This window comes from Rhea americana, unplaced genomic scaffold (genome assembly GCF_003343005.1).
Source record: "Rhea americana isolate MKP2758 unplaced genomic scaffold, rheAme1 scaffold_242, whole genome shotgun sequence".
Lineage (NCBI taxonomy): Eukaryota > Metazoa > Chordata > Aves > Rheiformes > Rheidae > Rhea > Rhea americana.
Genome location: NW_028186360.1, coordinates 951,824 through 975,859, shown reverse-complemented (window position 1 = coordinate 975,859; position 24,036 = coordinate 951,824). Strand labels below are relative to the sequence as shown.

The 24,036-nt window shown below is 43.5% G+C and overlaps 1 protein-coding gene across 1 annotated transcript; it reads left to right on the top strand.

Moving 5' to 3' along the window:
- Position 1: 1 nt before the first annotated feature.
- IGFBP3 (insulin like growth factor binding protein 3) lies at positions 2 to 16,735 on the top strand (the record flags this gene model as incomplete). Its single annotated transcript, XM_085306626.1, has 4 exons — positions 2 to 221; positions 4,128 to 4,354; positions 6,975 to 7,094; positions 14,203 to 16,735. Coding segments are annotated over 4 exons (693 nt in total), but the record flags the coding sequence as incomplete, so codon positions are not given.
- Between the last annotated feature and the right edge of the window lie 7,301 nt (positions 16,736 to 24,036).

The following is a 24,036-nucleotide window of genomic DNA, read 5'->3' as shown; positions in this document are numbered from 1 at the left end:
GGTGCGGGAGCCCGGCTGCGGCTGCTGCCTCACCTGCGCGCTGCGCCTCGGCCAGCCCTGCGGCATCTACAGCGAGCGCTGCGGCGCCGGGCTCAGCTGCCAGCCGCGGCCGGAGGAGGCGCGGCCGCTGCAGGCGCTGCTGGACGGCCGCGGGCTCTGCACCAACGCCACGGCCGGCGGCAAGCTGCGGGCCTTCCTGCTGCCCGGACCGCACGCCGCAGGTAAGCAGCGGAGCCCCGGCGGGGATGGGGGTCGGGGGGCCGAAGCACGAATTGCATGCCTGCCGCTGTCGCGTTTAGGAAGCAGAAGGAGAAAAAAATAAAAGTCGGAAAGTAAGTTGCACGCAGAGGGGGAGGTGCGGGCGCGCTTGCTGCACGCGTATTCCTGCGGAAAGGTCGCCCGGCTCGGCATCCCGAGCGGGATTTCGGCGTTAGGGTGCTCCCAAGCGAGCCTGAGCTCCCCTCTCCATCGCAAAACATGCCCTCCTGGCACCGGGGTCTGGGCCAGGCTCGTTGGAAGGAGAGAAATGCTTTTTCGGAAGGAAACTAAGTTTGTCCCCTCGCGCCCTTCCCCTTCTAGGTTGTTTTTATGTTATTACTACTTTTTTTCTTCTTCAACACCGATGGTGTGAACTAGAGCCTTGCAAAAGAGGCGGAGTTGCCTTAAAAAAAAAAATGTGAGGGAGTTGCTCTTCGCTCGGATGGGTGCTTGGGGTTGGCACGTCCGCAGGGCTGCGCAGCGCTGAGGGAAAAAGGTTAAATCCTGGTGATTTAGCCGGAGAGTTCCTAGAAAGAGGGGACGAGAAATCGGAGAGGCCAGAGCTAACTCCTGCGCTGCAGTGCCTCTAACTCGGGACAGTGCTAAACCCAGGAAAAAACGCCAAAAAAGGGGGGAGTAGGGGGAGTTGTTAAGTGCTTCCCTGGCTCGGAAGGTGGTTAATCAGAACAAAGCATTTGCACAAAAGTATTTTTAAGAGGAAGCTGTTTTCCCTTGCACTGCAAGTAAATGTTTGGTCCCACGAAACTTTCCCATAGCTCTTGCATGTCTTGTAAACGAGATGTTCGTAGAGCATGTTTTCTTGTGTTTTAAGAGACAGGGAAGGCTGGAAAAAGTTCTGTTAGCATGCACATTTGGAAACTTCAGAGACAGGGAAACTTGGGATTCGGATCAAGAAAGCACAGTCCCTCTGTGCAAACATTTCRTTAAACTGTTTGCTAACCAACAGCAAGTATGTTAACATTTATTTAATAGAAAAGTGTGTCAAAAGGCTTTCCACTGTTTGCGTTTTTAAAAAGCCTGGCGTTTCTGCTGGGCTGCAGGGACTCTTTGGCTGGCCTCTCCTTAGCTGTGCAAGAGGAAGTGGCACCAGAGCTCCAGCTAACTGGCTGCTCCRGCAGTAGGAGATGCCTTATTATAATTATTTATGTGCTGCTCCCAAGCTGTGACAATTTGAATGAGCGAGGGTTCAAAGGTACTCATTGAAATTTTAAATCTCATCGGAACATGGAGCAACTTCCTTCATCCGCTGAACTTGGCTTTGCATATTCATCCTTCAGATGAATCAAAAAGCGAGGGGAAGCCTCCCTCCAGGTAGCTGGGACTTGGCACTGTTTAGTGACGAGGTATCGTTTTGGAACGATGACTGTTGGGAAAGGGGAAGGCAGAGCTGTGCTTTAGTTCCCTGCTGAAAATCTTTGCGTTTTGAGCCGAAGAGTGGAGATGCYGAGTTCCTGTTTGTGCGCTCTTGGCTTGGGGAGCACGCCTATTTTGAAATCAGTTGGAGCTCTGATCGCTTAAAAAGTGGAAAGCAGGTCCCTTACAGTTCCCGTTCAAGGACTGAATGCCAAAAACTCCGTGTTGGAGGAGGGAAAAATAGTCTGAACCCGTGTAACGAATTGTGCCCGCCTCTTTAGGGGGACTGCTAGAGTTTCAGCTCTAAATCCAGCACTCAGTAACTGAGATTCGCRTGTCACACACGCTTTCGGGGCAGGGCCAGACCCTCTCCCTGACACATAGCTAGGTCCTGCATCATATGCTGCWCTTTCTGTCATTACTGATTTACAGAAATTGCTGAAAAGTGGCGTGGGCAGTGCACATTACGCTAGCTTCTTAATTCCAAATATAGTGACTTAATTTACAGTTCAGTTTTCTGGACACTAAAATGAGATGATGTCGTGTGTGTACGCAACCCTTCTAGTCTGTTTTCTAAAGGAGGGCAAGTAACTTTTTCACAGAGCACTTTTGTTTCCATTAGGACTGGATGTAAAGCTAACATGGCACCAGGTTTTATAGGACTGACTTGACAGAGTGTGCTTCACAGATTAAAATGTGACGTTAAACCAGTTCAGAACTCACATGTAAGAAATGCTGTCTAGGCATGAGGGTCTGAATAAACCGCGAAATGACCAGCCTGGTGATTATTCAATGCACGTTAAGAATACTTTCTACCTATTTTTGGTAGACCTGGTAAACTAATGAACGGGACTGATTGCAGAAAACCTGGTAGGCAGATAGTATTTATATATAGGAGATCCAGATTTTCTAGCGTTCTATTGTATCACCTCTTGCACRTTTCATTGCGAGTGTGGAAAAAAATACCACTGTTCAAAAACAGGACATTAAACCGCCAGAAATATGTYCAAATACCGCTGAGAGTCTGACTTAAACCCACAAAAGCCAGGAAATTTAGACTTAAGACTTAAACTTCCTTAATCCATTTGCACTGGGAGTTGGATTTTCCTGGTCAATTATGTCCATTGCCAGCAGTGGCTACACTAAAACCACTGGCTCCAAGATGTTAACTCTGATCCCTCCTCCTCCTCCTCCTGTTCCTCCCCTGTGCCTGTGTATTGCTGGGGCCACTGAGCTGTGTGTTTAAATACTTTGACTCCATGGTTCGACATGACCATGGCCTTTCAGGTTTAACACTGAGTTTCTTGGCTTTTGTGGTATTTCAGTGAGCTGGCGAGTATAACTTTAATATAGATTTCCAGCATGTTCCTTGCACATCAGTTATCACTGTACACTCCCAGGACCATTTCCTTAAGAAAAAGAAAAGAAAAGTGGCCAGCAGCCAAGGTACTGAAATGCAGCAGCAACTAGCGTGACTTAGCGGGTAGGAAGATACGAACTTAAAATATTCCATGGAGGAAATGCAGCCAGTTTCAGTTGCACTGCGAGTCTCCTAGGAGAGAAATGCAGTGTAGACAAATACCTCAGAAAGTACAGGAACACTGTGCTCATGCAGTATTTAGGAAAAAAGTATTTCTCCTGTATTTTTACGGATGGTAGTTTAAAGAGAAAATATTTTTAAAGCCCGTAATGAAAGCAGATGTTTGTCCTTTGACACCATTACAGAATGAATGGCGATTTTTTCCCTGTTTTGTGCACCTAGAAATATTTCTGATTTTAARTAGTTTAAGAACGCAAATGTACCACTTTTTTTTTCTTTCTCATTCAATTTGAGGACTAAAATTAATAAYGAAAAGCAGTGTTAAAAATTGTTAATTAGAACCACCAAACTCAACCTGGTAGAATTTCTTTTAATAATGCTTTTTTTCTTAATTACTTTCCCAGGGAAGACAATCACACCAAAACCAATAAGTTCCACAAGTTAGTTGTATTTAATTAAATTCCACTAAATCTGCTCTAGGTCAGGAATAAATTATTCGGATACTTTGCATGTCCCGCATTGGTGAAGTTGCTAACAGAGTTCTGATGCAGGTCCAAACCCTGGGAACTGTCAGGTCATGGTACAAAGCTGCCCCCATCTGGTGGCAAACCAAAAAACTTCAGCATAAAGCAAACAGCAAGACATCTGAGCATCAGCGATTYAAAAACGTTATGAAATCGAATTAATATGAAGAACTTTCAAATAATTAATTAGGCAGGGTGTATATGCAGTAGCACTTTAAAGATTTACAAAGTGTAAAGAGTTTCTTCATTTATAAAAGTCATCACTGTTCTTAGCAGTAAAGATGCTGTTGCATGCACAATACTAAATTGTTCATGGTTTTATATATCGTTATTTTGTAAATAAAAGTTAAGAATATAGACTAATTGAGTGGTCTTGACTTAACTGACAGTTGGTTAACATTTCTTCTTCACTGATTTTTTTCTACTTGAAGGAAATTCCAGTGATTCAGAAGAAGACCGGAGTACCAGTAGCATAGAAAATCAGGCCATCCCAAACTCTCACAGGGTGTCAGATTCCAAGTCACATCCACAGCACATCAAAATAGATATCATCAGGAAAGAGCAAGCCAAAAATACACAACGCTACAAAGTGGAATATGATTCGCAAAGTACAGATACACTGAATTTCTCTTCTGAATCCAAACAAGAAACTGAATATGTAAGTATTTTTGTAAACAGAAATGTCTTTTCCTGCATGTGAGTGTGCACACAGGTGTGTGTGTGTGCGCGCCTGTGCATGTGGTGCATTTGACAAGATAAATTAAAAAAAAAGAAAAAAAGAAGATAGTAATAATTATTGTAGCCATTTAGGAAATTCTGGCTGATACTGGTTTGACCAGTAAAACTATAGATTTGCAAATGCAGATGATCAGCAGACCGAATAGATCATGTTCATAAAACATAGAGACCTCGTGCATTGATGTTTACATTGACTTTTAATACGATTTTTGGTAGTGGATTCTTCGCAGAAGTTCTTTACACCTACTATTACGCATTTGTACTTGAGGGTTCAGAATTGGCTTAACAGTATYGTCATTAAGCGTGGCTGCAAGCAGCATTATTTGCTTGCAATAAGGCAGAAGAGGGAAAGGCTTCCCGTTCAGCAGTATCGTGCTCCCGCTCCGTGGCGCACGTCAAGGAAGAGAAACGTAGCTTGGGCCGGGTATTTGTGCGGCATGCAGAACGCCGCCTCCCTTCGCAGTTACTGTGTGGTCCCGCTGCATGAACAGGTAATGGCTCACCAGCGCACAGTGCGCAGCAGGGGGACTGCCGGGTGACCTGGAGGAGAGGATGCTCGCTGTCTGGGAACTTCTTGGCCGATAAGCTGGTTATTCTCGTGCCTGTGCCGGATGGCGTTAAAAATAATTGCCRCGTACGCTTTGGCATTTCATCAGGAGAGGCGTGATGGAACCAGATACAGTTTCCCATCTGCAAAAGAAGGTTTCAATACCAGCATACAGCAGAAAGTTCTGTCCGAAGGGGATGTGGCCTCGCAAGTTAAAACAGCAAGGTTGATAATACTGCATGCTCAGTTTGTCCTCTATTCTAGTAAAAATACTTCCGTGTCTGAGTTTCAGCATATCCTTCTTCCAAAAACATAAAAATAAACCCTTTATAGTAAAGGAATCAGCTTTGGTAGCTCTGAGGAAATAAGGTCCCGGCCTTAACCAGCAGAAGCATTTCTCCTWATGTGGTAGTCTGGACTCACGTGCAAAGGCCCGCAAAACTGCTTAACAAAACCGCTCGTGGCTGTAAAGACCAGAAATAAGTCCATCTGGGACACATGCCTTTGTAAGCAAATGCCTTTCTAGCTATGTCCGTATGTTTGCTTTTGATATTGATCTCTCTGAAGCCTACTTGAAGTCTACTTCAAAAAAAAAAAATGTAGCTCTTTCTGTAGGCCTAACTGGGGACCAGGTCTCTGGAAGCGGGTGATCTGCAGTCAGTGCGTCTGAACAGTTTGCAGTTTTGTTCGTTTAAGGAGCTGCCAATAAGAGCAGCAGCAGTTTAAAGAACATGTTCAGAGCTTGTGAGATTGATACTGAAAGAAAAAGTATGAAAGCTGCAAGGAAGGTATTTGTTAACCAAACCAAAAAAATCAGTTTTAAACTTCAGTAGGCCTGCTGGGCCTGTATGCTTTCAGACACTCAGATGAAAGGCACTTTATATGAGCAAACTATTAATATTGCTACTTGAAAGTATAAATACCATTACTTCACTAATTAAGAAGTGCACCAATGAGCCTTTGTGTTGTTACAGCAACTTAAACATTTTAAATCCACGTAACCGTGTGAAGGATTTTTTTCAGGTCTGCGTTTAAGGAGTGGATTGGTGGATTGAGTCAATAATACGCTCARACAGGAGCAGAGCTAAGCACAGAATTTGCAGGCTGTAATTCTTGAATTCTAATCCCACTGCTGACACTGACTGCCTTCTTGGCAAGATTGGCCTCTGGCACATCTTGAACTCCTCTGCTCCTGGTTTTCTGCCTGTAAAAAGGGACCGGTAACGCTGTACTCCCTACCTCAAAGGGCTGCAGCGAGAAATAATTAGCTGGCATTTGAGACACGCTCTTAAAAGTGCTTCTGTAAGTTCTTTTTATCTCAGTGTCCTAAAGCCGCACTATTGTCCTCCTTTTGCAGATGTAGAAACTGATGCAAAAAGCGACTGACCTATCTCATGAAAATATCRTGTGCAACCATTCATTTGCATGGCTGCATCTGTTTGGTCCAGCTGAAATCTGGAATCGTTGTCCAACGTTATATTACTTAGACTCTACTTAGCTACTGTTGCACAGTATTTTTATGTATACATATACAATGTGCAAGACTGCACATTTTCAATTAAATCCATTTCATATGGGCTTTTGGATCCAGCATCACCACAAAAATAAATGGCATTAAGGAAGAATTACTGAGTGGTTTATTTCCAATTCCCTGCCTCCTTTCCCAAAATAAGGTGTTTGTGTGATCAACCTGTACACTGGTTAGGCCTTCCCTTTAGGTATAAGTGGCTGTGATTACAACTGGAAATACCAGTCTGTGCCTGAGCATAGCATAGGGCATTCAGTGTTTAGAAACCAGTTTATCCTTAAAGCATAATCTCAAAATTTTACTTATGAATGGTCTGCTTTTGACATTTCTAACCATTGCTTTGTTTTAATAGAGTATTTGGATTTCATGCTTCTTCTGATTAAAAGATTTACTAAACTCTTGTGTGAAAAGCAGCATTTGAGAATGAAATTTCATTTGTGCTTTCTAAACCATCCTCATTAACAGGGTCCCTGTCGTAGAGAAATGGAAGACACATTAAACCACCTRAAGATCCTGAATGTCTTGAGTCCTAGGGGTTTCCATATTCCAAATTGCGACAAGAAGGGGTTCTACAAGAAAAAGCAAGTAAGTACAGTGTCTTAGTCATTTCAGGGAATACATTTTACTTTTTATGCATTTTTGCTGAAGGCGTTGCATAGCATTTTACTGAGGTACTCATTTAATCCCACTTTTAGGACCTGATCTTACAGCACTGAACCTTGTCAAGTGGGGACAGTGTTTTTATTTGCTGTTGGTCATGACAACAGATTAATTTGTGAAACTTCATACCTAATCACACATGGGTTGGCTGTTGTCCTAGATACTAATGCCCTTCAGTTTAAAAAAAGCAATGCCTCTGTAACAACCCACAGAGCTAAATGTTGCAGTCACCATATGACTGCAATAGATCAATGCTTTGAATTGTAAATAGCTGCCTGAGAGTTCCTAGAAGAACTGGGTTAGATCATATTACAAAAAGCAACTTGAGAAAGGCATATATCTGCCCTTTATATGCTGCACAGATCACTTCCAAATCCAGGTCATGTTATCATGAAAGTGATACATTTAGTAGTTACTCTGCAGCAAGGGTGGCTTCTCGGCCCTCTTTGGTTTTCYATTTGCATTTGGCTCTGGGGTTGTGACCTTTCTTGACAAATGCAGACCCAAACGGCAGGTATTCCTGCTGTAGCTGGGTCCGGATTGAACGACTGCATCGCTCTCCACTCAGTGCTGCCCTTGAAGCTCATTCCGGAACTTGAAGCAGTGCAAATTATATCATATCGAATCCTTTGCTTAGTGTACACRTGTCGTATAATCCCAGTATTTAGTCAGTGTCCTGTCCCCAAATGTATTTCTTGGTGTAATTCAAGCAATTCTTSAATTTCAAAGATTCTTTAAGATTTTCCTCACGGCAGGCCTCTGTAAGGAGGGATTTTTTTTGTGGRCCATCTTTTGTCTGCCATTTGGGTTTACATAAGTCAGCCGCCTCCTTTGTATCTCTGGTAACTGCAGGAGTGACTTACTCAACGTGCTATTAGCTAATGCAGTTTCTTAGGTGGAGGTGAGAGGCCAATCTCAGACCAGACRACCTCGTTTGAAGAAAGGTGTCCCTCTATTTTTTGGCTTCCYGCTTTCTTAGAAATAGTCTTTCCTTTTCTGTTTTTTCCTTGAGCTCTGCAATAAGCAAACAGTGTCAGGTGGGGTGTTCGCAACAGGCGCTGTGGGTCCCAATATTCGCTTTTGCCATCGGTCCTGCAGTGACTCTGCAGTTTGACCTTGGCTACACGCTRCCGAGCTCGTCTGTCCGCCCGAGCTTTTCCCGAGCAGGTGGTGATACTCCCCGGCAGGGAGAGTTTCTTTTCCTTGCCTGGAGTTTTGAATCCCCCACGTCAATTCTCGTGCCGTTGTGCGTAGATGAGCTGCCAGTGATACTCAAACCCCTGCCTGCATTTGTTCAGAAAATGCTGTGGACTTCTGCACGAGCTGCTCTGCGGAGCAAGGCTAGCCCTGTGCTTTGTGGCTGTGCCCAGAAGCATTTACGTAGCTACTTTAGAACAGCATATAATTTAATTACATTCAAGACGCACAAGTGAATCATAGTCCTTATCCTCCAGTAGGTAGTACAGAAGACCACAGATTGATATTTACTTTGTTCAGTCGATCTTTCATCTGTCTTTAGGTTCTAAGGGCTTTGCTTCATCAGCAGTAAGGTTTGCGCACTCTGGTGCATGGATAATAAATTAGATCCACAACAAACGTGTCAAGGTGCATTACGTGCAGTGATAGTTCTGCCACTGAGGTGCTCGTGCACTCTTCCTTTCTATTTTTCTTTTTCTTTTTTTTTTTTTTTTTTTTTTTTTGGAGAGGAAATAAGGATAGTATACCCTCATGCCATTCTTAGTCTTTACTCCTGGATAAGATGATAATGTGAAACAAAGACATGCTTTTGCAGTCTGGGTAGTATTCAGTCTATTTGGAGACTTTGGAAGTGCTTTAGGAAAGGTTCCTGCACTAAATGTAACAGTCTGTTGGGGCAGCAAAGATGCAGGGGCAGTTTCATACGTGGCTAGCCTTGTCAAATGGTGTGCCAAGTTACACAAGTYGCAGTGGTAGTTTAAGACAGCTCAGGATCTTCTAAGAGATTCTCCCAGGTAAAGCTCATGTATTCTACGTTAAATGCAATTTGAGTTCTCCTCTTCTAAAAGAGCCAACTTCAAATAACTTGAATCAACCCTTGATGCAGGCCTTCATATCATGTAAATCTTAGGGAGCACAGGATGAAATGAAAAACAATGTATTTATGTTGCCCTTCTAAAATTAATTGCCAGGAAAAAAGAATCAATTTAAGAAATAAGTGACTCCTGGCCAGACTGGATTCACTGTCCATGAGACAGCACAATGATTGTATTCATTTGTTTTTCTTTCTGGAGCATCAAAATATAGGTCTGATATTTTGGGAACTGTAAGCAGGTGTCGAACTGAGTAACAGAATGCTAGGCTATTTCATTGATATTCTTCATTGCTATTATTAGCAGCATTTGATCYGTAGTTCAATTATATCCCACTGAGACAACAAAATTCGGAATAATGTCAGGAAAGAGACAATAAGGCCATCAAAGAAGAGCTCACGAAGTAGGCATTTTTAATTCTGGAAACACTGGCCACTTTCCTGGATCTGTGAAGTTCTGTGGTTGGATGTTCGTTTCAGTGCACAATTCCTGTGCAGTCTTCACAAAGTGCTGTCATGGGTAGGTTAAAGCCTGATAAAATAGTTAATTCCTTCCCAAAACAGCTTCACTGCCATACAGCAGTACTCACAGTATTGTATTGTTGAATGTTTGGATCAGGTATTAGGAGTCAGAACCACTGTATTTTCTCCTTGGCTCATCTTTGGACTATGTGACCCCACACACTGTTTCACAGGCAGATAGATCTGTTTCTCCTCCTTGTGCAGTCAGCTCCTGAGGACTGGAACTACACTGGGTTAAATTACATAGTGATTTACAAAATAATGGGTCCTCATGCCTTGATTTAATGTCATATCTCAAGGGAATTGTGATAGACAAGTTCACATTAATGCATGCTCTTAAATAAATTACTTTTTCAAAGACAAATTGTATGTTTTGTGGATGCATGTACACATGTAGTCCAATATACAGATATCTCAATACAGAACCAGGCAATGCACTGCAGGCCAAAACCTAAAGAGATGTACTTTAGAAGGAGTAGAATGATGATGTAGGTGTGTGTGCGACAGGAGGAATCTGATAAATTATGACTACTCTGTCTCATTCATGAGGCACTTTGCATGTTAGTATAATCTGCCTTCCTGGTCATTTGCACTTCCAACCAAGTTGAAAGCAGCTGTTTTTCATGACCTTTGTGGTTGTCTGGAAATTGACTTTTCAGGAACCACCATAGGGGGTAATTTTCATAAGTGAGACAGATTTTAAGAGCATAAATTTATCTGTCAAGCTACAGCAAGAACAATATTTCAGACATGGTGTTTATATATAAACTTCTTTTAAAAAATCAGACCTATTAAAATTTAGATTTCTTTATCTTAACAAATCACCCATGTAAGGCTGTACTATACAACTGTGGTGTGAAGGTGTATTTACATGAAATATGTTTATACAGGCACGTTTCTGCCTCCAGCATGAAAAAAAAAGTTTTAATGAAATTAGAATTATCTTCGAATTGCCCCATACTCTTCTACTGGAGCCAGATATTCACGTAAACGTGAGTTGGCAATGTTCCACTGAAAACAAAGTTGGGCTTGACAGGAGCCAAAACGGCCTGAGGTGTACGTCAAGGCTGTCTGCAGTCTGTTCCAAGATATCACAATTGTAGCTCCATGGAGACTTCTGCGCTGACCAGGAATTAAGTGGGATACCATATGCTTTGCTGTGCCCCAAGAATGCCTCTGCGCCACTTCTTTGCGGAAGACCGAGAGGCAGGTGGCATAAAGCTGGCAGCTGGTGTTTCTATCAGAAGTAATTATTGGCTCCACTGCTTGGGCAGTTTTCCAGCTCTTTTGAGCTTCTGAAGTCACATATAAGAGCTGAGTGGAGCCTTGAAGTTTACATGGAGTACAAAATTCAGAAGAGTGATTTTTTTGTTGTTGTTGTTATTGTGAATTATCCATCGTTTCAGTAGCGAATGCAAGCTAGCCATCTCGGGATAAAAGCGTCCCCTTTGAWCCACAAGTGCTCTGCTATTGACAGCATGACTGAGCAGGTAGTACARTATCACAGATTGGAAAAGGTAAATTATTTCTCTGTTTCCTCACAGACAGAATGTTATTTCAGCTGCAGAGCTCTAATTCGCATGGTCTAAGGGGCTTCATTTTCTCAAATGGATTGTCCAAAAGAAATAAAWAAATTCTTAATAGTAAAGAATATGTTCCTGCAGACTAACTCTGTGATAATATTTAATTCCAAAAATTGATTATGTGACTGTGAAAAGCGATCGTCACCCTCAACTGTGTGAGATAACTTTAATTGATCATTTGTTTTGACAGTGATGCAAGCCTGTGAATCAGCGAGAGTTGTGTAACATACTTCATATAGTACTTCTAAAAGGGGAAGATGTGTTACTATTATTAGTAGAAGTGTAGTTTCATCGCCCGAGCACCAGGCTGGCAGCCAGAAACCCTGCCTTCTAATTCTGGCTCTGTCTGTGCTTGTGGTCTTGGGAAAAACAACCTCAGAATTTCTGCCTCAGTTTCCTTATCTGTAAAATTTAGATCATGCAAAGGCTTTTGTTTATGAATTACTTCATTCTGCACATGAAGAATTTAAGGTGCTAAATGTTAATACAACTTCAGCTAGAGTCTAATCCAGCCACCACTGAAGTTAAAGAAAAACTGCCCATTGACTTTAGTGAACTTTGGGCAGCTGTTCACTGAAATCCTAGAGAACATTTGCAAGCCCTAGTCAGGCTCATGAAACAAAATAAAGCATACATTGATTTCATATGTAAAGGTTTGCTTTGGAAAACGAACTGAACAGATAGCCAGAACTCAAATACAACTAACCATATAGTTTAGCAAATTATTAATGTTTCTCTTCTCTCAATAGGCTTGTACTTCTTCACCTTCTCTTAAAATAAGCCAATATTTACTTTAAGCCTGATCTTATAATCCTACTGTCAGAATTGCCATTCATTCACATAGGACTATTGAGGAAGGACAGCAAATCCAAAGAAAAGAAGGCACTATTATTTCTGCATTAGACTTCCTACTCAAAAATGTAGCACAAAGGTAGATTTATTTTCAGTTGTGGTGATCCACGTTATTTCATGTACTCTAAAATAGAATAAGAAAGATAGAAGCAAACATTCTAGGGGCAGAGGAGTCTGCCTAGCAAAATGATCTTTGCAAGGGCTGTGGAAACTTGGGGTCCCATTRTGGTGGCAAGTTCAAGATTTTTTTTTTTTCTAATACATGATTTGTTCCTGTCTCACAAGTTCCTAGTGATGTCTGTCTGTGTTAATCTCTGCTGCCACAAATTAATAGGCTCAGGGGCCAATCTGCTGGTGTGGCCAGTCCCAGGATTTGCGCATATTCACATTTCTGTCCTATCCTCAGATCCTGAACTGGAGGTGGAAAGGGTCCGATACTTTTGGCAGTATGTGAGGCCCAGCACTTAATTGGTGTTTCCCAGTGTGCCTGCACCTGGAAAAGATACTTTGTTTTGTGAGCATGGCCATATCACATGAGAGAGCAGGCACCTGTATGAGGCTCTGGAGAACAGTGCAGTTGAGTGGTAATGGCAAAGTTTAGCTGGCCTGTGGTAAACCCATGGCCAGTACCCAACCTACACTTCAGAAATGCTTTAATTGCTGAGAGAGTAATCTCAGAGGTGACACGTAGTTTGAGAATCACAAGGTATATGCATAGGCTACTGTTGTCTTTTGAAAAAGTAGTTCCATGCTCCAAGTAAAATTCTCAAAGTGGAAGAATTATATAAATAATCATCTAATCTAGTCTTGCTYGTATGATAGCTTTTAGAGTATTGAAGGGCATAAGTGGCTTCAGCCTGTCTGGCCTGTTCTTGCTTCAAGTTCACAGTACAACAGATCCAGTTGCAAACTTTGGAAGGTTTGGTAGGCTTGTGTCACCTCCTGCTTTGAATGTCTATCCTGACTCAGTGATCTTTTCTGTTAGCATCTGCAGTGAGCCCTCTATTGTCAAACCTCAAATCTTCAGTTGACATAGGTGGAGTCTCTGTCTCAGCCAGGAKGTTGACCATGGAAAACATAGTAAGACGTCCATGTCTGTGCAGAGGAGTGGRTTCACCCTTTGTGTAGGTGACAACCTTGCAGAGTCTCAGAGGTACCTGTAGGCTGAGCTGGGCCCAGAGTTACATGAAGAATATACCCTGCAGGATGTTATYTCCTTTAGTCTGTTTTTTTTATCACTCTGGTTTCTTGGGGAGACGATTAGTTAGTTCATGGTAGACCTGTTTATCTATTTATTTAGTGCATTATTATTTCTGAAGTTTTTGTCCACTTATTTTCTTGTTTAACGGTAGTTTCAGATTGGTTAGTATTGTTAGCAGATTTCACTAGGCAACTGACTTCTAAAGTTGCCTTAGGTTATAGACCTAATACATAAGCAACATTATTTATAGGAAAATACACATGTAAAGTTCTAATATATACCTAGCAGTTGTTGAAGTGATAACTCCGTTACAGAGGGATTATGTATCTGTTAATAAATGTCAACTACAGTACTGAAATTCCTCCGGAAAGCAGATGCAAGCTACGGGTGTTTRTTGCTGCAAGAGCTGTCTTTGCCAAACCTGTGCTTTAGCGCAGAACAAATCTGTGGGCCTTCTTTTCCAAAGAAGGGTCCCAGTCATCAGCCCATAYTCTTGTAAATAGTCCTTGTTCAGCAGAGGACAACTGTGCCGCCTAGTCTAATAGGGAGCAGTTCAAAAGACTGGGGTTTTGSGGGCAGTTCTTAGAGCAGGTTTATTGTGAGATAATTAAACCCAAAATAGTGTTCTGATGGAGACAGTGGCTTTATCCTGTCCTGCTTTGTGGTGGAAACACAGCTTCTACTTAACAGCAGCAATGTCAGATATGACCAAGATACAGTTAATGCAACTATGAAATGAGTAGCAATCCTTGCAGTGTAAAGCAGAGCAAAGAAATAAAACTAACTGGGTTTTACGTTCTGTTTCAGTGCCGCCCATCCAAAGGCCGAAAAAGAGGTTATTGCTGGTGCGTGGATAAATACGGACAGCCGCTTCCTGGATACGATGGAAAAGGAAAGGGAGACGTCCACTGCTATAACTTGGAAAGCAAGTGAGGAGGTAGAGGCTGTCTCTTCTGGCGCCTGYGCGTGGCAGTTCGATGTATCGGAGACCTTGGAGGGGCTGGGCAAACACCGTGGACTGCATTGCACGTGGAGCTCTGCATCCTGCCTCCTGCCTTGCCGGGGGATCCGCTGGCTGTGTGGACTCCGCAGCTGCACCCCACCACTGACACGCTTCGGGCTCCCTGTAGCACGTGTAGGGAGCTCTGACTTCCCAAGTAAATCTGCACTATTGATACCCAGAAAGAAAAAAAAAAGAAAAAAGAAAAAAAAGGCACTTCAGAATGGATTCAGGGAGTCTCCACTGACTTTTTAAAGAACGGCCTGTGACCAATTTGATCCCGAAAGATACTGTGTTTTATTTTAAAGAATTTATAGATTGTAAGCTTGTAAAAGTATTAAAACAACAACAACAACAAAACCGCAAGGATTTAAAGTTTAAGCTTTTTTACAGGTCTGACGGGAAACTTATCTTCACGGGTAAAATGTTTTATAAAAATCTCAAAGAACTTTTTAAAGAAACGTATTTCTAAAATAAAGACATGGCTATTTTTTCTGTAAAATATATTATGAATATTCTGTTAGTCTGTATTTAATATAATTGTTTTTTAATAAACTTTATTTAAATGTAACATGTGAATACCAAATATTACACGATAATWTTAGCGTAAACTTATGTATGCAAAGAGAAAGTGAGGGGATGGGATGATTTACAGCTATGTATAGATTCATATGCATACACACTGATCTATTATAGATGATGGAAATGGATTTATGGAGTGAAGAAAGTATTTCCAGAAGAGGTTAAATTTCCTCATTTGAGATAGCTACAAATACCAAGATAATTTTTTTAAGTGTGGTTTTTTCCCCCCATTTTATTGGTATTTCTAACACAACCATCACTGAATTATGCCACTGGAAAGAATTGACAGTTGCACTGAAGCTCTCTGTAAAGCATCCTTCTGTCTGTCCTTTGCTTCAGTTAGTGCAACAGGGCTTAAATTTCCTTGTTCCTTCAGAACTGCCCATGTTAGCATAAAATACTCATGGACAAAAAGTTGCCATTGCAGTRCGACTCTTTCTGTTTGCTTATTTATTTTTTAAGAGCCTGTATCTAATCTCTGTTGTCTCAGTATGCTCTACCAAAGCACATATTTGGGGCGAGGAATGTCTGTTCAAGCGAGTGCCAGCAAGGTGGGGGATTGCGGACCCCGCTTTGAGACCRGCGCGCTTCGTTTTGCGCTGCCGCACGATCGTTGCTTCCTTTGACGCTGGCGGAAGGCGTTTGCCYGCCTCCGGGCGTAGAGTAAGAACCATCGGGTTGAAATATTTGAACTGGTTCTCTGCCGTGGTGTTACATGTCCTTTTAATCACAAGCGTGTTGGTTTTGTGCTGATAATGCGATGCTTTCACACGAGGAAGTCTTTGGCACCGATTTGAGGCTGTTTGTTGAACTTTATGACAAATCCTGTATGACAATGAAACTTGGATAAGGAAAAGCAGCCTGTGAAATGTAACATCTCTCTTGGAAAGTAATGCCGTATTTTGTATGTGTATTTATTTATATATTTTATATAAATATTTTATATATTTATATAAATATATAATATATTCCTTTATGTGTCACTATAAATGTTTGCTGTCGCTGTAGGAAAAAAAGAAAAGAGCCCATCAGCACCCTAACGTCCTGGTGGATGGGGAGCCGGGGGCGAGTTCAGAGCCGTATCCCTGCCTCAGGGCTTTCCAGCGACCGGGGCCGAGGGCTCGCGCGGGGGCCGCTGGCGCGGAGGGGAGCCCCGGCGAGAGGAACCTCGCGGGGGGACTCAGGGCTGCGGCCGCCCTCGCTTTTCCCGCTGCCTCCTGGCTGCAAACCCGCAGCCGCGGGAAGGTTTTTAACGTGCAGCTTGYGGGATCGAGGCGGTCGAAAGCTTTCCCCCGAAACACGGTAGCTGAGCCGCCCGGGGGGGCGTTCTGTGCAGCTTCCCAGTTTCTCTCCCATGGAGGAAGCTAATGTCATCGTTAAAACTGCAATTTTAACCCTGAGGAAGAATAAGGGAAATATCTAGAGGTGAGGCTTAGTCCAAGCTAGTGCAGACTTCTCAACAGATGGTTGCAGAAAACTTTGTGAGATGAAGATTTATTGCAATTTTTTTTTTAAACCACTATTGCAAATACAGTGCCTGCAAAGGCTGGTTGGCAAAAATACTATTTTTTTTTCTTTTTTTAAGTTATAAATCAGTTCCTCTCAAGTAGTGTCACATGAGGAAGAAAACTACATATAGCAGCATTTGGACGCTATAGATATGTAAGGGTCAGATTCGTGAAAATTAATCTGTATTTCACCTTTTTGTAAAAATCCGTACTCATGAGCCTTCAGAAAAAAAGAAAAAGAAAAAAAAAGTATCTCATCAAAAAGGGAGGATAGCAGCCTTCCAAGCCATATTTTGCTGACTTGCAAGAAATGTTTTAATAACTCATGGCAGTATTTCTGATCAGTGTTTTTTGTTACATTTTTAAGCTTTTTATATTTTGCCCCCACATTAAATAGATATAAAAGACATATTGGCCAATAAAGTTTCTTGAACAGTGCAAAATTCTTTAATCTACATAGAGCACCAGCTTTATTTTTAAAAGAATACGTGTTAAGGAACTCAAACTTCTTGATTCAAGCAAACAGTTTGTCACAGGAATTGAAAAAAAAAATCAGCTATTTTAGTGGTGCTAATGAATCCAGCCTTCTGTATGTAACATATTAGACATATAGCCATAGGAAAAAGAGATGAATTTCTGTATGGTTGTGCAAATCAATTTGGTTATCTTGTTTCCAATAGATGCTTTTAAAACAAAGACACTGTTAAAAACTAGCAAATAAAATGTTTCTCGTGTGTAAGTTAAAGTTCCCCCCTTGTTCAGAAATTACCTGTTCCATGCTTTGTATGAGCACAGTTACTTGCATGAGTATTGGACACTTCCCATCAGGTGCCTGACGCGCCCCACAGCTGGCATTCTCGGTATGAAATAAAATAACCTTACTTTCACCCCTAAACCACACTCATTAAAATGAAGAGGAACAGTGGTGGCTTTTTTTCTTTCTGGGGTTTTGTTGTTGTTGAACGTTACTATTTCCACGAAGACAAGGGGTCAATTCAACAAACACGTTACATGTCATTCAAAGGTTTTTCTCGTGGCTGTGGGAGTCAGGCTGCACAATTAGTGCCTCATTCATCAGAAATACTTGTGGGCTGCAGTTAAGCAGGAGAATGTGAGCAATATCAAGCAATCGGRTGGGTCAGTATCAGTTCAGGGGAAGAGCTCCTTTCCCTCTGCCTGAGGACTTTTTGGTTTTGGTGGCAGAAATGGAACGGATGCACTAGAAAAAGAACTGCTGTTTTGGTGCCTTCGATTCTTCATTTTTTATCAAGTAAACATTTGTCAGCTTTTTTTCTTAGTTTGAACAAGGTCTTTCAAGAATCTCAGGCCATCCAGGTGAATAGTGTGACATCTCAGAAAAATCTGTAACTTCTAACATAGTTTACATGGTAAATATTTGCACGGCAACACAAAAGCTTAATGCATATACTGCAAAAGTTGCTGTTTTTNTTTTTTTTTTTTTTTTTTTTTTTTTTTGCGCAGACTTCAACACTAGATGCGACATGGGTACCATATGTAGCCCATATTGATGTGGTAAGTATTTATTTTAACCAGAGTAATAAATAGTTGCATAAATTCCTATAACTGACCAGAATGTAAGTTAAAGCTGCCTGCAGGCAGCTCTATTATCTTTCCAACTATTTGAGAAAGTTCCCTTTTTTAATGGACCTACTGTGCTATAGTCTTTTGAGCTCAGAATATCCTTTTTACCCCTTTTTGGCATGCACACGCTTCAGGGCATAATGTYAGCTATTTGTGCACAGGGGAAAGGAGGCTTCAATGAATACCAAAACCACAGAATTAATTAGTTTTTAGTACAGTCTGAACTTTTTATGACTAAATTCCATAGAAACCTTAACACAGCATAATTCTTCATTGAACTGAGCCCTAAATTTAAGTAATGGTTTTACAAATCTTTGGGGAAATCATTTTTTGGTATCTCTAGTCACTCTTTAAAATTGTGTAACCCAGGATGGCTCCACAGAGATTTTATGTATTAGCAATACAAATTATATTTAAAGTATGAAAAGTGCTGAGCCATTTTCCTGGATGCCAAAGCTTATTAGTATTTCAAATGAAATGTTTTTATGGGTAGCTGTTTTGTATGTAGGCCTGCTGTGCATTTAAAAACTCTTCACATCTATTAATTTGTGTGAGCTATGTTTGCTTTCTGCGTCAGAAAGGATTATTTTTTTCTCCTCCCCCCTAAATTTTTCTAAAAGGGTTCCAAAAGACTAGAGTATTCCAAGAGCAAGCTTTCTGTGGTCACTATCTGTAGTAAGTTTTTCATCTGCAAGCGTGTGAAATTCATTCTGTTTAAGACCAGTAGAGGAGTAATGTTTTGCTATGATCAGTGGACCTGTGCATCTTCTTCTAACTGGAAAGCATTTAGTCTGTCAGCATGTGCGATCTTTGTGYCTTCAGTTCCAGTACATTAGAGTCTTTGCATTATACAACAAGTTGGATGAGAGACTCTCACGTTTTTTTCTGCAAAACGGCAGCTATGCTAGTAAAATGGTAAGTAACACAAACTTGTTGTTTACCAGAAGAAGTCCTAGTTTTGCATCTCTTTCTGCATTTTGTGTTGTATCATTTCTTTCTGCTCAGGTTTTGTAGCTCTAGAAGCATACACACCAGCTGTAGAGGATACACCACGGTAAAAACTTTGCTTTTGCCYTGTGCTTTTACTCAAAAGTGCAAATGACTCCCAGGCTGCATGTTGCAGCTGAGAAAAACTGGAGACCAGGTATTAGCAAAAGCGAAGGATAATGCTGCAAATCTCAGTTTATCCTTGCAGAATGCTTGTCCCGCTGTAGTATGTGTCCTGGCTTTCCACTTATGCTGACTTATCCAGATTCCTTGAGAGCCTTTCTCTGTCATGGCTAATTTCACCCCACTGCTCTCTCCACGAGCAGAGATGGAAAGAAAGGCAAAGAAGTTATTGTTCCAGAGAGCAGCTGAGATTTCCACCAGCAAGTCTGTCAAACTGAAGAAAAATGTCATGGAGAAGGGCTGTTTCCCATATCCACGTGCCTAGGACCTTCCAAAAGCGGGGTAGCAAAGGGGCTTGGTTGCAAGAGCCAGGCAGCATTCACGTTTCCCTCACTCCCTGTAACTGGAGAGTAGTGCCTATTTTTGCCTGCTTCTGCCACACAGAGAATATTCAAGGTGAAGATGTGTTTCCTATGTCTGCTGCATATCACATAACTTGCACCCAGTAAAAAAGCCGTAACGGGCTGAGCCTGAAAAGTTGATTATTGCTTTAACACAGGGGTGCCAGACGCAACCTTGAGCCTGCCACGCATTTCCACAGCTGCTGTTGCCCTACTACTAGTGACATGTTACTGCTCTTCTTTCTCTGTTCCCTTGTCGGAGCCAAATGGTGCAAGCTCAGCTGCCGAAGTRGCAATAAACAGAAGTAGCAGGCCAGCAGAAAACATGAAAGAAGATGATGAAGATATAGCCAGCATTTGCTCTAGGCCTTCAGAGTCCTGCATGAAGACACTTTTCCAGGGAATTGCAGTATCCACACATTAACTTATTCAGCTTGCAAAACACCGTCAGCAAGAGAGAGAGARAAAAAATCACACATCACAGCTGGCATAATTATGCAATTAAAAACCTCAGCGTAGGCACAAATGTACAGCTCTCTGTTAGCTTAAGAGTGGTTTGAGGAGCCCAAGCAGCTAAAGCAGCAGGAAAGCGGCTGGTGCCATGGGCCGCATCTTCGGCAGGGGGCTCTGCTGGCAAAACTCTGCCCCRCCAGCTACGCCGCTCCCCAGCGCAGACGTGCTCTAAGCTGCAAAACGTGATTCATAATTAAACAGCAAGAAGCCCGGTGTACGTGCAACCCTCCCTTCACCTCCGCCGTCATTAGCTGGGTTACCCAGGGTATGGCTCAGAGGTTATAAAACACCAGGGAGTTTGAAACGGCAGGCGGAAACTTTGGCAAAGCGAAACACCCAAGATCTGGAGCAGTCTAAAGTTAGCTTTGCTGGTTTGCTTCAGCATCCGTGGGCGCTCCTCACTCCTGCCACCCCCTCCCGTAGCTGCCTTGTAGACGGACTTTGCGCCCTGGGGGAGGAGGGAGCTCCAGGAGGAAGAAAGGAGGGAAAGTAAAATAAAGCCCTTGTTTGTTGACAGAGCTATTGTCAGAGCTGTTTTCATTACTCAGAGTGCAGGCGCTGGTATGTTTGGGCTCCTTCTGCATCGCAACTGTTTTTGGCACATCCTAGTAACGCAGAACCAACCAGCTACATCTTGCTAGCTGCTCCCAAGCTGCTGTCCTGCCAGCTATAATAGGTATGCACCCATAAGCTTGACTGGGTGAAGTGGTGAATGTGCGGTGACATGTCACCAAGAGACTCCCCCTGCCAGCCCGCTCCCCTCTATTGCCTTATTATACATCGTCCATGCAAGTCGTGAAGGGGGCAAACGTGCTAAATACCGTTAGGTGCTTGTTAAAGTTAAGGTGCTCAGACACCACACTTATGCACCCTGTTTCCCCACCTAATTCTCAATGCAATGTCCAGCAAGTGCGTAACATAATTGGTCTGTAAATAAAGAAATGTGTCTGTAAATAGAAAAGCCTGGGAGCTGCTCTCATGCAGCCTGGGGAGGCAGTTTAGGCTAGCAGTTTTATCAGTGAACTGATAGCTAAGGAAAAGGAGAACCGCTTCAAAGGTGCTGTCATAAGGTAGAGAGATAGGACTTGTCCATTTGGCACACAGCATGGACTGAGAGTCTAGCTCTGAATGAGTCACTTGGACCATCTTTTTTTCCTGTCGCTTTTTATTACTATGGTAATTATTACAGGGGGGCRATGGGAAGGAAAAGCAGAGCCTGTTGTGGTTCGGCATTAGCAGGCAAGGAGGAGCGCAGAAGAACCTCTCTAATTCGCCTGAGTCAGAAGGCGGCATTGCTGGTAAAGCACGAGCATCTCTCGTGCTGACTTTTTGTGAGAAACAGCTCTGTTTTAGTATTCTGTTGGGGCCCTCACGCTATGTCCGATGCTATGGGAGCCAAAGGCCTTCCAAGAGTGCAGCAAGTCCTATGACTAGCCGTTGGTTGCTGTTCTTCACTATCCTACTTTTCTTCCTCTGCCTTCCTTCCCCTGGAAGAAAGTTACATATGAGACACTCTGTTTGCTGTTTTTGATTTTGRGATGTGTTTAGGACTTYTATTAGCAAGTGAAAAGTCAAAAARAAATATATTTCTTTTTGGAAAGGAAAAAGGCTGAAATATGAGATGCTTTATGTTCAACTGTGCTTTTGGGCCAGCCCTGGAGAGAGCTGTTTCCTAAATTTTGCCTTTGCAGTGCCTGTGTCCTTGGTGGCTCAAAAGTGGCAGAGATGCCTATGAGTTTTCAGCATTGCTGTGGCTGTTCCCAAGCCCCGTTTTCTTCCTCCCTTTCTTTGTATCCAGCTAAGTGCTAACCAACACGGATGGGTCTCTGCTGCACCCCAAGTAACGAGCAGACCTGACTCAGTATTAGCAGAGCCGGGTACCAGGTGACTGCAGATCGCCTTGGAGAGCTTTAGGGGAAAAGGAGGGTAGCAAAGCAAGGAGAGAGGGCAGTGAGCTCACTTCTCTGCGATGAGTGTTTTGTGTTTGGCGGCAGGCCAGGGGCAGGAGGCGGCATGGCTGGAACAAACCCGGCTGCAGCAAGCCTGACAGCGTTTTGGCAGGAGAAAGCGCAAACCAGGGCAACTCTAGGTAGCCTTCTCAGATATCGTAAACCACACGTTCCAGGTGCGTGCCTAAGACCTTCCCTCCAGTTAATTTCTCCTGGGTGGGAGGAGTGCGAGCGGGCATGAAGGGAGGGAGCTGAAGCAAGTGGGAGCAGGGTGTCCCCTCCAAAMGCCCCGCTGCACTGCGGGGATGTGCCGCCCGCTCAGGGCATCCTGCAGCACCGAATCCCTGCTCTGCCCCACCAGGCTGGGCTCTCCGGTGCCAGAGGGGCCGGGGCAGGAGGTGTACACTGAAGCCAGGGTTGCCAGCTGGCATGTGTCACCCCGGCCCCCCCCCCCGCCCAAAACATCCAAAACCAAACGAAAACTACAAATTTTTGATTTTTTCCCCATATTATTGAGGCTAGTGATAAAAATCAGTACAAATCACAAGATGAGGCATCTAGGGCCTACACATAGGTTCCTTGGTGGTGGTGTGATAGCAGGGAGATGATTTACCTCCTTGCGCTAGTCCTAATCCCAGCACACAGAAGAGCCTGGCCCAACTCAGACAGCCCAGGCCAGCGCAGTGCAGCTTGGCAGAAGTCGGTCCTGGTGAGTCCTGGCAAGATGTCACAGGAGGCCAGATTGCAGATGAGGAGGCACCCATCCCCTGTTGCTTTCAGTGGGAGGTAAGGAGCTAAAGCCCTTGAAGGAGTTGGCCCGACACGCCTGGATGCTGTGCTGGGAAGCCCAGCCCAGGGCTCTGCTTGGCATTACGAGAAAGGATTCCCTAAAACCTGCTCCCTGGTAAGCACTCTTTTTCCTTGCAGCAACCATGAAAACCTGCCACCCTGGAAAACATCAGCATTAGCTGCACTTTGGGTTGTTACACTGCAAATAGACTGTGCTATTAACAGTTATTGAAATGATGAATGTTTCCCCATAAATAACAACCCCAGCAATGAGAACCCACTTCTGTTCGTTAGAAATTAGCCTTTCCCCAAGGCTGAGTGGGCTCAGCAAGCTCTGGCGTGCATGCTCTAACTGCAGTGCAGGTRTATAATCTTCCCTCTTCTCCCTCCCAACGCCGTACGACTGCGGTGCAAGGCCGCGCGCGCGCCGCGGGTGCAGCCAAACACGGCGATGCCACAAAGCGGCAACACGTCGAGCACCGATCGCCCGGCTTGAGCTTCGCTGCTTCTACAAGCGACTTCGCGTTCCCGCGTTGAACCCAAAGCTGGTGCCAAAAACTGCAGGCGGATTTTAATGCCGAGTTTCGCTCCGGCCAGGCTCGGAGACAAGGTTATCCACTGCTCCCCGGCCGCTTTCTCCGGCAGGGCTGGCGCAGCCCGTTTCCACCRCCGAGACCTGCCAGCTCCCACCACCGCTTCTCCGGGGGAAAAACACAACTTGAAGCCKTGGGGGCAAGCAACCGCTTTCTCCCTCTTTCTCTGAAACCACTAAGGCGAAGGGAAATGTGGAGGAGGGGGGACAGGATGGAGACTAATTCCAGGGTCCCAAGCCAAGAGGAGCCTCTTCTCTTCTTTCGGCCAAAAAAATAAATGAAGTAAAATAAAGCTGAGGTGTTCTTGCCAACCTCCCTTTTATAACCTCCGACTTTCTATGCGGGAAATGTTTTTTTCTAGCACTTGTCAGCCCCCATGTTACCTCCTAGGCACACTCAGGGCTGCTGAGCGGAGGACAGCATCCAGCTTTCCCGACTGGGAAACCTTCTAGTAACTCTCCTTACAGGCTCCTTCCTCGCCCAGGGCCACGGCTCCCAAAGAGAGCTGGATCCAAGCGCGGTTTCACTCGGCCCTGGAGTAACTCGCGGAAAGCAAGAGACCAGGGCGGTGTAGAGGAAATTATTTAATAGCAC